Below are 12,620 nucleotides of genomic sequence, written 5' to 3' on the forward strand. Positions count from 1 at the left end.
AGGCGCTCCCTATGAGTGTCCTCCACTCAGGATGGCGCCCTCTCTAAGCCAGTTACTGAGAGCTCAGTGGGAAGACTGAGTAACCAAAAATCCAGATCCTCTGGAAACCTGGAACTGTGCGGCTGACAGTCCCAGAGCACTGGGATTCAGGAGGAGTGAGACTGTAGCAAGGAGGTTAGCAGCTGTGAAATGCAGGAGCTGCTGGATCCTTTGATCCCCTAGAGACGTGTCCCTGCGAATCCCCAAGTGCCAAAACTCCTGCTTGGATGTCTTTCCCAGATTGGTGGAGAAGACAGGAAGGGGGAGTGGGGGCTTTGTCAGGACAGTGTGCGTCCTCATCCTGGAGAACTGAAATTCACAGGCGCTAGCCCAGTGCCCTCTGGGAATCTGGGCAGGCTAGGGGGCCCTGGTGGATGGGGTGGGGTAGGGGGTACTGAGGAGGGGGAGGCAGGGAGACTGTACAATCTCTCTTTGACAGCTAGCATTTTCCAGAGCTGGCGCCCGCAGGGGAAAGGAAATCAGAGCTTCCCACCTCACACATCTTTTTCCCATTTTGTTCGTGCTGCCCAGGGAAAGCCATTAGGGCTAGGTCAGTCTGGGGCCTCCCCCACCCTCCCATGTCTCCAGCCTGCTATAAGGAGGGGTGGGATGGTGGGGTCACTGGAAGGACAAGGCCCTAGCCTGGCTAAGGGGCCAGACTCTGAACTCTTGTATCCCTTCTTAATTCCCTGCCCGCTCAGGATGGGAGGATGGGGGCAGGGACCAGGAATCTGAGCTCCTGTGGCCCTCCCTTACTCTGCTCAAGTCCCCCCACACCTCTGATCCTGTCTCCCAAGAGTCTGGCCCACTGGCCGGGGCCTGGTTTGCAGCAGGAAGGGCGCTGGGATTAGGGAAGCTGGTCCTTATTATCTGACTCTTAGGGCTCCACCCTCTTCCCTGGAGCCATTAGCACAGCTGGTTTCCATAGGCCCTTGTGGGTCAGGCTAGGGGCCAAACTACTAGGTCTTACCTGGAGACAGTAGCTGCATTTGTGGGTTAGAGAGAGGAGGGAAATGGGGGCACTGAGGAGCCTTGAAGATGTGTTTCCCCAAGCTGGCTGACCTTCCTGAGTCTGACGCATCTGCCCCTTTACCCTGCCCCAGGGACAATGGGTCCAATGCCCTCTTTCTGTCCCCCTCCAGAACCTCAGACCCCAGACCTGGGCCCCCCTCAGTCTCTTCTCACCCTTCTTCCCTCCCTCCTGCCTCTTTCCTCTTTAATCCCAGAGTCTGGTTATCTGGCCCAGTGCCCAACTTCGGCGGTTCAGGCCAGCAGAGAAACATAGCACCCACTCAGTCTGCAGTTCTGCCGGTTTCTTTCTTCTTCCAGAAACTCCAGATCATCTCAATGGAGAGAGGGATTCTCTGGACCCCTGGCTCTTCTTCCATTTCACATCCCCAGAGAGTGGGAGAGGAGGCATCTGGGAGATGGCTTGGGCTCCCCAAGACCAGTCTTGAACTAAACTGCAGGCTGTTCATCTTTTCCAGGTTTAGCCACTGTCCCCAGGAAGCATACAAATCCAGGTGTCCAGCCTGCCAAACTTGTCATAGCTACAGCCTTCTCCCTCCTGCTTTGGGCTGCCAGGGGTTAAGGGGCCAGTGCAGGGCAGGGGGTGGAAATGGCAGAGGGGTCTGGCCCTAGTCACTGGATCATAAAAGCCAAGAGGAGTTTAACTGCAGGTCACAGTGCTGACTTCTCCATCCAGCAATGCTGCCCTGGGGGGATTCATTCAGGAGGGAGAGAAAGGGAGGGGGGCACAGCTGGCCAGAGTCAGGCCCAGGACTTTTCCAGCTTTAGATACTGGCAGCTGCCACCAACGGTCCTGGGCACACTGGATCCCCACCTCAACCTGGAGGTTCTCCAAGAAGCAAGGAGGCTCCAGAGGAAGAGGAGTTGAATTTGGTGCCTTTCACTGTAGTAGAAGAGAAAGCTGAGTGGGGGCCTGCGTGGGGAAAGGGGTGACTTCCCATGCCAGACAGGCAAGAAGCACCAGTCCGGGTGGTGGAGCCAGGCAGAGAGACAGAGGAGCGAAGCCCCCAGGATCAGAGAGTAAGATCAGTGTGGTGGTGGCCAGCCCCTGTGCGGGATCTCCAGGTTCTTCAGTGGCTGCCCACACCTCTGCGCCTGTCCACCTAAAGAGGCCAGCAGAGCCAGGGGCCTCTCTTAGGGGACAGAGATTCAATCCGGACACAAAAACTCAGCCAGTGCATCCTCACCTCCTCCCTTTTCCCTCCCTTGCTCAGCCCTCCCGGCTCAGTGTGCCAGGCCCAGCCCTGAGGAGAGCCTTGGCAGCTGGAGCTGGGAACCAGGTAGCGGAGCCAAAAACAACAGAGGAGCCGCCTGGCTGCCTGGGTGCTGTGCGGATCCTCCCTTGTCTAACTGAAATCCTTCCTATCACAGCCAGCCCCCTCCTCCCACCCTGTAGTTCTGACCCTACTGCGCCACACTTGCCTCCCTCTTTGCTGGGGCCTGGGGCTGGCCCTGGAGGTCACTGTCATCCCCTAACTTTCAGCCCAGCTGCCCCTTCCCCTAGGTCACTGGGGATTCTCTGCCCACACCTTCCCCAGTTCTCAGGGTTTCTCCCCTCAGACCAAATGTTTCTGGGAAACATGTTGCCTCCTTTCTGGATCTCTGACCATCTTCCAGCTTGCACTTTAGCTTGCTGGGCCTTTGATCTAACTCCCATCCACCCTGCTGCAATGGCAATTTCATTTGGGGAGAATCAGAGCCGGGCTCTACCAGATTTGAAAAGGGCTGGGTCCCTGAACCCAGGGAGATGCATGAATGGAACACTCCCTCCATGACTGAGGATCAGACCAGACTTGGAGGCGGGATGCTTGAGTCTATGCTCCGTGCTGAGTGGAATCCTGAGGGCTCAGGAAGGCCAGGAGACACAGCTGTCCTGCCCCAGGCACTCACAACTCCTCTCTTCCACTCTCCGACTTCCCCACTCTCTATAGAAGTCTTGCCTTCTTCGCTGCCCCTACATCAAATGGCAGAGACCCAGGTGTCCAGCCCCACCTGGGTTTAATTTCTACATGACTCCCAGCCAACAAACTCTCTGATCCAGCAGATGCAATAACACTGCTCAGGGTGAGGCCCTTCTACAAGTGCTGAATTTGGCCAGAGAATCTCCTTGGTCCCGGCTAGGGGTGAGGGTGAGGGGTTCATGACTCTTCCACTCTTTCTATCACTCCTCCCTCACTCAGCCTCAATGGAGTGACGGAGACAGGCAGGGGGTCTCCTCTTCCCAAGCCTCTAGACCCCGCAATAGTACAGACATCTACATCCATTTACACCCACACTCTTCCAACCATCCAGAAGCCTGCGCATCTCCATCTCATCTGCTGCAAAACTAGTTACTTTCCTCATAGCCACACTGCAATGGGAACAAAGCCCCAGAATGTTTCTTTCCTAACTCTCTCAAGCCTGTTTCCTCCCCACCCCCATCCCACCTCTGTTCCCTCAGCTTTTCTCACCAATTTCGCACCCTCCCCCACTTGAGACTCCAAATTCCTGGGGGATCCCCACGAGGGGTATGACCAAGACTCCTAGAAAGGGGGAATGTGTTGCCCCCGGCAGATCTGCAGCAGATTTGGTCATAATTAAAAGGCCAGCGACACTAGGAAATTCCTTCTCCTTATTGATCCCCAGCGGGAAATTAAAGCCAGTTGTTTGTGACTGAGTGACTGATGCTAGCTAAGCTCTGCCCTGGTCCCAGGGCCCTAGCCCCTGCCCCTTGCCTCTAGGCTCCCCAAGCCTCCTGTTAGCCCCCCTTCCTGGTCCTCCCAGCCTTCTCATCCTACCACTCCCCAACCCCATGCCCTCAACTCCCTTCCCCTGCATCTTACCTAAGAACCCCCCCTACACATGAGCCTCCATGCACCTATGGGGCTGAGACCTCCAGTTTAGCTGCTCAGTACCATGCTCTGGACCCTCCACCCACCTCTCTCAGCCAGGGTTGGGGTGCAGGGGCTGGAGCTCTGGCTCAGAGCTGCCAAACCACAAATGCTCACATCTGGAAAAAATTCTCCTCCCAGCCCAGACTTCCCTTTGTCTTACTTCTGTCTCTTTGGAAATTCTGGCTGACTGGCTAGTGCAGGGAGTGAGGAAGTGAAGGGAGGGGAGTGGGCCCAGGCCTCCCTGCCCCCATCCCAGGGATCCCCCTCCTCCAGCTTCCCCAATTTCCTCAGCCAGACCGCATCCCTCCTCCATGCTCCTGTAAGTCTAGGCTCCCTCATCCTAATGGGCCATCTTTTGAGCAAGGTTTTAACATCCTTTGTCACAAGGCTTGTGGGGGAGAGGGTCTGCACTGGCCCTTGTCTTTTGCAGTAGAAGGGATGCCTACAGAACAAGAGACAGGACTCTTCTGGTTAGGGGCTCAAGAGGGCTGGAGTGGAGAGCTCAAGAGGGCTGGAGTGGAGATGGACATAGACCTGGGTGGAAGAGGTAGGGGGCAGCGAGGGGGGAGGAGGGGCAGCAGGAGTATGGTTTCTGCCATGTTCCCTCCCCCAGCCTCTCCTCATCCCTTTGGCTGGGAGCCTGATTTCACTGTCAGAACCTAATCCCCCTCCCTTTACCTACAGCATTGCTGGAGCCCCGTGGTTGGGGGAGGAGCATTGGCACTGCCTTAACCCCAGGCCCTAAGCACCCGCCAGGGGCCACCCCCTTCCCTCCACCACCTCTGCTTTTGTCTGTCCTTCCTCAGAGAGCCTCTCGATCTGCTGCCCCCTCACTTCCAGCCCAGGCCACCCCCATCCCCAAATAAGCTCTCTCACACAAAATCTGGACCCCTAAAACCAGGCGGATGCATCCAGCTCCCTTCTTCAGAACTGACAGTTTATTGGTTCTTGCTAGGTGGGGCCCCATCAAGAAGTTCTTCCTACAGTCTAATCTCCATCCCTCCCGCTCCAGAGTCACCCTAGTTGCTATTTTTTTTTTCTACACACTCATTGTTCAGAGATTTTCCTCTTTACAGCACAGAGGATCAACCTCCAGTGTGTTCTCCAGTCTTTGGTAGATCCTCCAGCTCCTCTTCTTTGCCTCTTTTCCTCCGGACGCCTCCCCAGCTAAGGCCTCTAGCCCCCTAAACCTTTCCAGGATTCTAAAAGAAAGGCTCAGAATCTCAGAGAGCCTGTCCTCTGCTCCACCCATAGCCACGCTGGCAGGGAGGGGCCAGGGCCAGAACCCAGGGCTGGGACCAGATGTGGGGATTTTCTTACCCGCCTCGGAAGGAGCTGGGGGGATAGCTCTAGGAGGGGGGCGGAGAGGGGCGCGGTACGGGCAGCGGGGCCACGTGCACGGATTCGCCGAGGGCAACTGGGCTGCAGTGTCTCTCAGCGCTGGACAGACCCTGGGTTCCGCCCGCTCAGGCACCGAATCCCTCCGGCCCCGCTATTCTGCGGTCGGCGGTCTCGGGTCTCCCGGCCCTTCTCCGAGGCCCCCTGCCTGACCTCCATTTCTGTTTCTCTGTCTCCCGGCCCTCTCCGCTGGGGTCTCGCCCACTCCCACTTGGGTCTCCATGGGGAACCGTGCCCTGCCTCCCTCCTTTGATCTCCCACTTCAAAGCCGCTCGCGGAGGGGTGGCCGCTCCTTCCGCCGGTTTTACAGCTCAGAATGGTGACACCTGAGACCCTGCTCCGCCCCTTCCCCGGGGTCCCCAGCCTCCCTCCAACCTTGATAGCAGCGCGGCGCGCCGGGAGCTCCGCGCCTCCGTCCCCGCCGCCCCTCCCTGCCGCCTATTGCTATCCCCTCGGGGGTCTGGGGAGCCCTGCGACAGAGAAAGCGCCTTAATAAAGAGCTCGTGTCAAGTGATTGGCTGTGACCTCTGCCCTCCCCAGCCTCGCTCCCGGGGTTCCTGTTTAACCCTTCGATGACTGCCCAGCGTTTTAAGAGATATAAGTCTCCCAGCGCCAATTTCCAGAGTCCCCATGCACTACCGGAGCCCGAAACAGAGTCGGGAATCGGGGCTGGAGGTAGCGGGGTGGTGGGTGGTGAAGCCCCCCTCCCTGCCTCTTAGAGTCGTTCCAGCAGGGGGCGCCGTTGCCTCACTTAGGTGCCTGGCCCCCGAACCCCACTGCTCCCCAGCGGGTCTCTCGAGTTCCGAGTGGTCACACTGGATCCAGCTCAGGCTTCAGAAGAGCCGGGGTTCGGCCAACCATTCTCCCCAGCTCTACGAGCAGGGATTCACCCGTTGGTGGTGTCGCCGCCGGGTGTCCGGGGCCAAGGAGTCGAGTGCACTGAGTCAGGTTGAGAAGAGATGGGGAACAGGAGAGATATGACCCTGTGGTTCGGACTGCGGGACGTGAGACCCGAGCATCTAAGCCCGGGGCCCGGCTCCCCCTCCTCTCTGTTGAGAGCCCAATCCGAGTGCTCGCCCTCCATCCGCCTCCCCATCCACCTACTGGCGCGGGAGCCAGCTATCTCGGGCCCCCTCAGCGAATTCTGGACCCGCCCACGGGGCTAGATCCAGAGGCCGGGGGTGGGGGTGGGGTGGTAATGCAGGGCCGGGGCTCAAGGCCCCCCAGGTGGGGTTGAGGGGGTGGAGCAGGAGGCGGGGTCACCTCAATCTTAGGCAAGGGCGGGCCCCGCGAAGGGTATAAAAGCTGCCCGCGCGGGCGCCCAGGCCAGCTTTGGGGTTGTCCTCGGACGTCTCCGGATTCCTGAGTCTCACGATCCGGCGAAGGCGGCGGCGACATCTCTCTCGACTAAAGGACTCAGTGTCCAGTGCTCCAGCCGAAGGATCTAAAGGGGACCGACACCAGCGCCTCCACCATGCCCAACTTCTCTGGCAACTGGAAGATCATCCGATCGGAAAACTTCGAGGATTTGCTCAAAGTGCTGGGTAAGGAGATTTTCGAGAGCCGGGGAGAGAGGAGGGGGCACCGAGGCCTCGGAGGTGGGTACGAGAAAGGAAGGGAAGCTGGAATCAGGGCGTGGGGAGCTGGGGGCCAGCATCCCCAAGAGTAGGGCCCAGACGCCTGGGTTCCGGGGCGCTGGACCCGAACGCCTAAATCCTTCTTTCTCCGGCGGGGCGCCCACCGATGCCAGCTCCTGAGGTGACTCAGCCTGTGAATCAAGTAGAAACCAGAAACACGAGGTCGGTATCCCTTGGGGTGGGGCAGGGGGGTTCTCCGCAGTTCAGAAGCAGCAAACCCTGCATCCAGGCTGGGTACCTGGATCCCTACCCAACCGAGCCCCTCGGAGGCATTCCAACTTCCATCCCTCTTGCCCCTTGCAGGTAACCCTATCCCTGGGGCAGATTCCTCACCTCTCTGCACCAGGCTCCACCCACCAGGTGATCCGTCACCACAAGGCCCCCTGATCCCCCTTCCTTCCCTTTTCAGAATTTTTCCACTGTCCCCACCCTCTATCCTGTGGGACAAATATTTTCCTACAGCGAGCAGCTCTGGAGTCCTAAAACAGTGGATAATTATCACTTTCTTAGATTTCAACAAATGGCTTCGTGTGAAACCCCAACCACTCCCTCCCTTTCCAAAAATCTGCGTTCTCTTTTCTTTCCCTCTCCCTCCCTGGAGAGGAGCTGCAGCCCAGCTGGGTGTGTTGGTTAAAGGTGGAGGAAGTTGAACCTACTCAGACTGCCCTTCCTAAGTCCTCTGTGCTGGCTGGTGTCTGGGGAGGGGGAGAAAGCCAGGACTGGCTGTGAAGAGAGCTCTGCAAAGAGATGGAGGTTAGTCAAGGACCAGCCATTGGGAAGCCACCTGGAAACCCTGGAGCCATCGATTTCTGGCCTGAACAGAGAGACCTGTGCTGGACTGAGCAGAGGACAGGGACTCAGTCTGGACCTAGGAAGGGTCTGGAATGCTGTGGGAAAAGCAGGGATTTCCATTCCTATTCCATGCTGTTAGTTTTTCTTGCAGACTGACCACAGAATTTCTTGTAGTCACATCAGCCTCTCTTGCTCTACCCCTTTTGAAATTAAAGATCCAAACAATAAAAATGTTCCCTTCAGAAAGCCTAGGTACCATTCCCTCCGCCATCCCCTCTGGATTCTGACCCCTCTCCCCAGTGGATGATGGCAGTTGCCTGGCACACCCCCATGTCCCAGCTGGAGGGTAAGATCTCAAATCCGACTCTGTTGTCTGTCTGTCTTCAGTCTGTTTGTCCTCCCTGCAGGGTCTCTCAGAGCCACGTGCCCTCCTCAGGGCTTGCTGGGGGCCAGATTGAAAACAGACCCATTAGGCAAACACAGTCCTGCATCAGCCAAGGTCAGCCCAGCCTGGCCTCAGCCCCACAGGCACCAGAGGTGCGCTAGAGGGGTGTCTCCTTTGAACCTAGCCTTGCTTCTGCAGGAACTTCAGTCCCTTTTCACCTCTCTTTGTCCTATTCAATGGTCTCTCTCCTGGGGAGGGATTCTCAGGTATTGGGGGATACCTGTCCCATCCAGTACGATGGTCTGGCACACAGCTAGTAGCTTCTGTTCCTATAACAGAAAAGACGGATGTTAGATAGAAGGATGGACTTCCTAGGTAGCAACAGAGAGCGAAGTAGTCTTTTTGTCCAAGGAGATGGAGTGGGATGTGTCTCTTCTACCGAGTTAATTGGGAACCTCAGTCATTTTTTCCTGGACCCAAGAGGTCAGCAGCCAAGAATCAGGCTCCTGGGGCTCCTGGGGGACAGGGCTTCCTCCCTCCCACTCCTTTTTATCTGGAACAGAGTGGTCTGCTCTGGTGCCAAGGGGAAAATGATGTGTTTCTCTAAGAACCCAGGTCTGGAGGAGGGCCAAGGGGTCTGGACCACATCAGAGGGTACGGGAATCCCATTTTCCTGGCCCAGCCCAGCTTGGCCCCTCATCCCCATGCATTGCTTCCCTGAAAGGTTCTGCTCCAGTTTAGGGCAGGCGGTGAGGCCAGGTGAAGAGGTATAGAGCTTGGACCTGGGCCCTGACTAGAGGTGCCTCCCTACCTGCTTGACTTCCTGTCAGAGGGCTGCTCTCTCCCAGCTCCCCTCCTCCTGTTAAATAGCTGGGCTCAGAGAGAAGCGGTACAATCTGGGAAAGGCTATGGGGGGCCAGCACAGGGACTCTGAATCCACAGAGGTTGGATGAGAAGACCTGACCCCCTGAAGTGGGGTGGGTGATCCTGGAGTTGGAGTCACATCAGGGGAGGGGAGGTCAGTGCCCCTTTCTGTCCCTCAAGGGGAGAGGGACATAGGAGACTTCTAAGAGGGCAAGTGAGCAGGAGTCTAATGCAGGGGACTTTGTCTGAGCCCCAGCTCTGGCTTTTTCTTTGCTTTCCTTTTATCAGTAAAAATAACAGCAACAAGACTAGCTACTGTCTCCTGAAAATGTGAAGATGTGCCTGGCCCTGGCTTAAACCCACATCATCCCATTTGATTGGTTTCTGAAGATGCTATTGTCTCCACTTTCCAACTGAGAAATCTAAAGTTCAGAGAGGTTAAGTCATTTGCCCAGGGTCACCCAGCCTGCAAGAGAGGCTGAGCCAGGTAGAAATCAGGGCCTAATGGATCTTATTGCACAGCCTATGGCTTCCCCAGGCTGCTGACCATTCTGTAGGGAGAAACAGCTGCTCCACTTCTTCCCCTACTGAGAATCTGCTCCTTCTCCCTCCGGGGAGGGACAGAGGCTTGGCAAATAAAGGCCGCCAGACAAGGCAGATGAGGAGGGCAGAGAGGGAAGTGGCCTCTACCTCCAGGACAGGGGTAGTGAGGCCCAGCTGGGGAGGGTCTGCCCTGCATCTGGGCAGGGGTGCAGACACAGTGACTGTGGAGCCCACCCCAGCAGATGGTCTCAAGCAGGTGGACAAAGAGCCAAAATTGAGGGGCACAGAGCCAAGGCGAGCTGGAGCTGGATTCATGCCGGGTGAGGGGAATGGAGGGAAGCTGTCCCTGAGGACTGAGTGAAGTGAAGAGCTGAGACTTGGGGAGCCCAGTGCAGGGCTGCTAACTCATCCAGGTGGGGCTGCAGCTAGGAGCAGAACTCCCACAGGCAGGGCACTGCCTCTCTGCCCTTCTTCCCCTAAACCCACCACCTGTCAGGGCTGCAGCACCTGCCCTCTTCTTCAAGGTAATTTCTTGGGCCCCAGGCAGCCTGCCCCTCTCCCCAGCCGCTCACTGTTCAGCCCGCTCCTGCCATCCCCTGGGGAGGGTGCCAGACAGGTGCCTGGAGTGCCCATCAAGGCGAGCCTCTCCTCCTCCTGCAGGGGTGAACGTGATGCTGAGGAAGATTGCCGTGGCTGCAGCATCCAAGCCAGCAGTGGAGATCAAACAGGAAGGAGATACTTTCTACATCAAAACCTCAACCACTGTGCGGACCACGGAGATCAACTTCAAGATCGGAGAAGAGTTTGAGGAGCAAACTGTGGATGGGAGACCCTGTAAGGTCCGTGCCAGGGAAGGGGTCCCTCAGGGTCACAGCATCTATTGCCCTGCCTCTCAAAATAACATTTTCCAGTCTTTTCCTAGGTTCTTTTCTCCAGGTCCAAGGGCGAAAGTCCCTAGGTAGTGGCGGGTAGAAAGGGAGTTCATCCTCCACCCTTCTCACTGCATTGTCCCTATTGTGGGCCCAGCTCACTTGGCCACCCCTCTTGTGCAGAGCCTGGTAAAATGGGAGACTGAGAACAAGATGGTCTGCGAGCAGAGGCTTTTGAAGGGAGAGGGTCCCAAGACCTCCTGGACCAGAGAACTGACCAATGATGGAGAACTGATCCTGGTAAGGCCTGCCTCCTCCCAGCTCAGAGCAAGCCCAGTGCTACCTCAGAGATTTTCTGGGACATTCCAGGGTGCGTGAGATTGAAGAACAATGGGGCTGATCTCCCTGTCTCCTGACGGGGCTACTGGGGCAGGACTAGGCTGTCCCTGTCCTATAAGCGCCCTCGTGCAAATGCAAATGGGTGTCCCACATGTGTGGAGCAAAGGACATGGGCTGAGTGGGCTCAGCAGTTCTCAGGGTGATCTTCCTGGCTTGGGGAGGAGGATGTAGGATGCACCCCTGGGGCTCTGTTGTCCTTCATCCCATGAAGCCCAGGCATTTTATGACCAGCTCTTGTCTGTCAGTCCTGAGCCAAGAAGTAGATTTGGACCTGGAAGCCAAGTAGAGTACCTCCATTCATCCCTCCTCCTCCCAAACCACAGGACCCAGGACCCCCCCCCCCCCAGGATAACAACTTGTATCTTTTCAGACCATGACGGCAGATGACATCGTGTGCACCAGGGTCTATGTCCGAGAGTGAGTGGCCGTGGGTCCAAGAGCCACCGAAGCCGGGCCACCAGCCCATACTCCCTGCTTCACTGCCCCGTGGACCGCCCCTCCCCCATTCCTTCCTTCTAGGCTAGCTCTCTCCCCACCCCGGTCACTTCAGGGGATGCTGGGATGCCTCCCGCAGAGGTTCTGCTTTTTTTTGACCCCTCCTCTCCTCCCCTACACCAACAAAGTGGGATGGATGGCAAAAGCCCAGATCACCCATTCCAGAATCACTTCCCGACCCCAAGTCAACAGTCCCAGCCCCAAACCAGCCCAGAGCACCGTCTCTCTTTTTCCGCAAGGGGACCCGAGTGCCAGAGTGGGAAAGACGGGCCCTCTGGCTTCCACTCTTTGTCCCTGTAGCCCATACAGTGTAGAATATTTATTGGTTAATTTTATTAAAATGTTTTAGAAAAAACGCAAAACCCTGTCTCTGGCTCATTGGGAAGGGGTTGGGTATATCACCTGAGTTCAACTTTGCCTCTGAAACGCAGTGTGGGAGAGTTGGTGTTTCTGCAGCACAGGGGCGAGTTACACAACAGGGAGGGAAGCGCCTTCCCTGCACCCTTCTCACCAGCACCCCTTCCCTTGTTGCTGAATCCATGAGCATCACCTTCACTCCCCCTCCTCCAGCCTCCTCAGTCCCCTGCTCTGGTTTCCAAGGTCACCAGGGCCTCATCTTCCTGACTCTCGGCAAGCACTGGGCACTGAGGAACTGACAACCCTCTTCTCTTCTCCCATGATCGTGCGTGACACAGCTTCCTCCTCCTCCGCCGATTGTTCCCTCTCTCCTCCAACTCCAATCTGTGGGCGACCCCAGGCCTGGCCTTGGCCTCGGCCTCCCACATGTTTCCAGATGAGCTCATTGCCACCCACAGGCTGGCCTTGCTCCTGCCCAGGTCTCCTCTGTGTCTGAGACAAGCCCATCTCTGCCTTGAGATCTCCCGCACATCTCTTCTGCCCTGTCTCCTGGATCTTCCAGGCCCCTTGGATCCTCCTCCCACCCCTTTCCCTGAGCCTCCACATGCAGGTCTATTCCATGTCTTCCCAAATTCCACCATGATCTCTCTCAAATGCCTGCCTTCCTTCTCCTAGGCCACCACCACCTTAGGCCAGACTGTCTCCCTGCTCACCTAGTTTATATGGCAGCAGCTTCTAACTGGTGCACCTGTCTGCTCCTTCCATTACCGTGGCATGATAGGGTGGAACGAGCACAAAGGTTGGAATAAGAGGTTCAAATCCTGGTTCTGCCACTTGCTAGTTGTGTGACCTCAGACAAATTACTTAGTTTCTCTGAGCCCCAGTTGGGTTTTTTGTTTGTTTGTTTTTTGTTGTTTTAAACACTAAATGATGAAACTTA

At 56.8% G+C, this 12,620-nt stretch overlaps 1 protein-coding gene across 1 annotated transcript; it reads left to right on the forward strand.

The window, feature by feature from the left end:
* The first annotated feature begins 6,656 nt into the window (after nucleotides 1-6,656).
* Nucleotides 6,657-11,685, forward strand: CRABP2 (cellular retinoic acid binding protein 2). The gene is made up of 4 exons (XM_006174546.3): nucleotides 6,657-6,883; nucleotides 10,221-10,399; nucleotides 10,613-10,729; nucleotides 11,199-11,685. The coding sequence occupies exons 1-4, from the start codon at nucleotides 6,814-6,816 to the stop codon at nucleotides 11,247-11,249; spliced, it is 417 nt and encodes a 138-aa protein (XP_006174608.1). The 5' UTR covers nucleotides 6,657-6,813; the 3' UTR covers nucleotides 11,250-11,685.
* Nucleotides 11,686-12,620: the final 935 nt, after the last annotated feature.

The sequence above is a fragment of the Camelus ferus genome, chromosome 21 (assembly GCF_009834535.1).
Source record: "Camelus ferus isolate YT-003-E chromosome 21, BCGSAC_Cfer_1.0, whole genome shotgun sequence".
Taxonomy (NCBI): domain Eukaryota; kingdom Metazoa; phylum Chordata; class Mammalia; order Artiodactyla; family Camelidae; genus Camelus; species Camelus ferus.

Bases quoted from the DNA above. Each gene is read 5' to 3' on its own strand.
- CRABP2 (XM_006174546.3), top strand. From the start codon at position 6,814: ATGCCCAACTTCTCTGGCAACTGGAAGATCATCCGATCGGAAAACTTC. The intron at 6,884-10,220 runs GTAAGGAGATTT...CTCCTCCTGCAG, and splicing joins GGATTTGCTCAAAGTGCTGG to GGGTGAACGTGATGCTGAGG. The intron at 10,400-10,612 runs GTCCGTGCCAGG...CCTCTTGTGCAG, and splicing joins TGGATGGGAGACCCTGTAAG to AGCCTGGTAAAATGGGAGAC.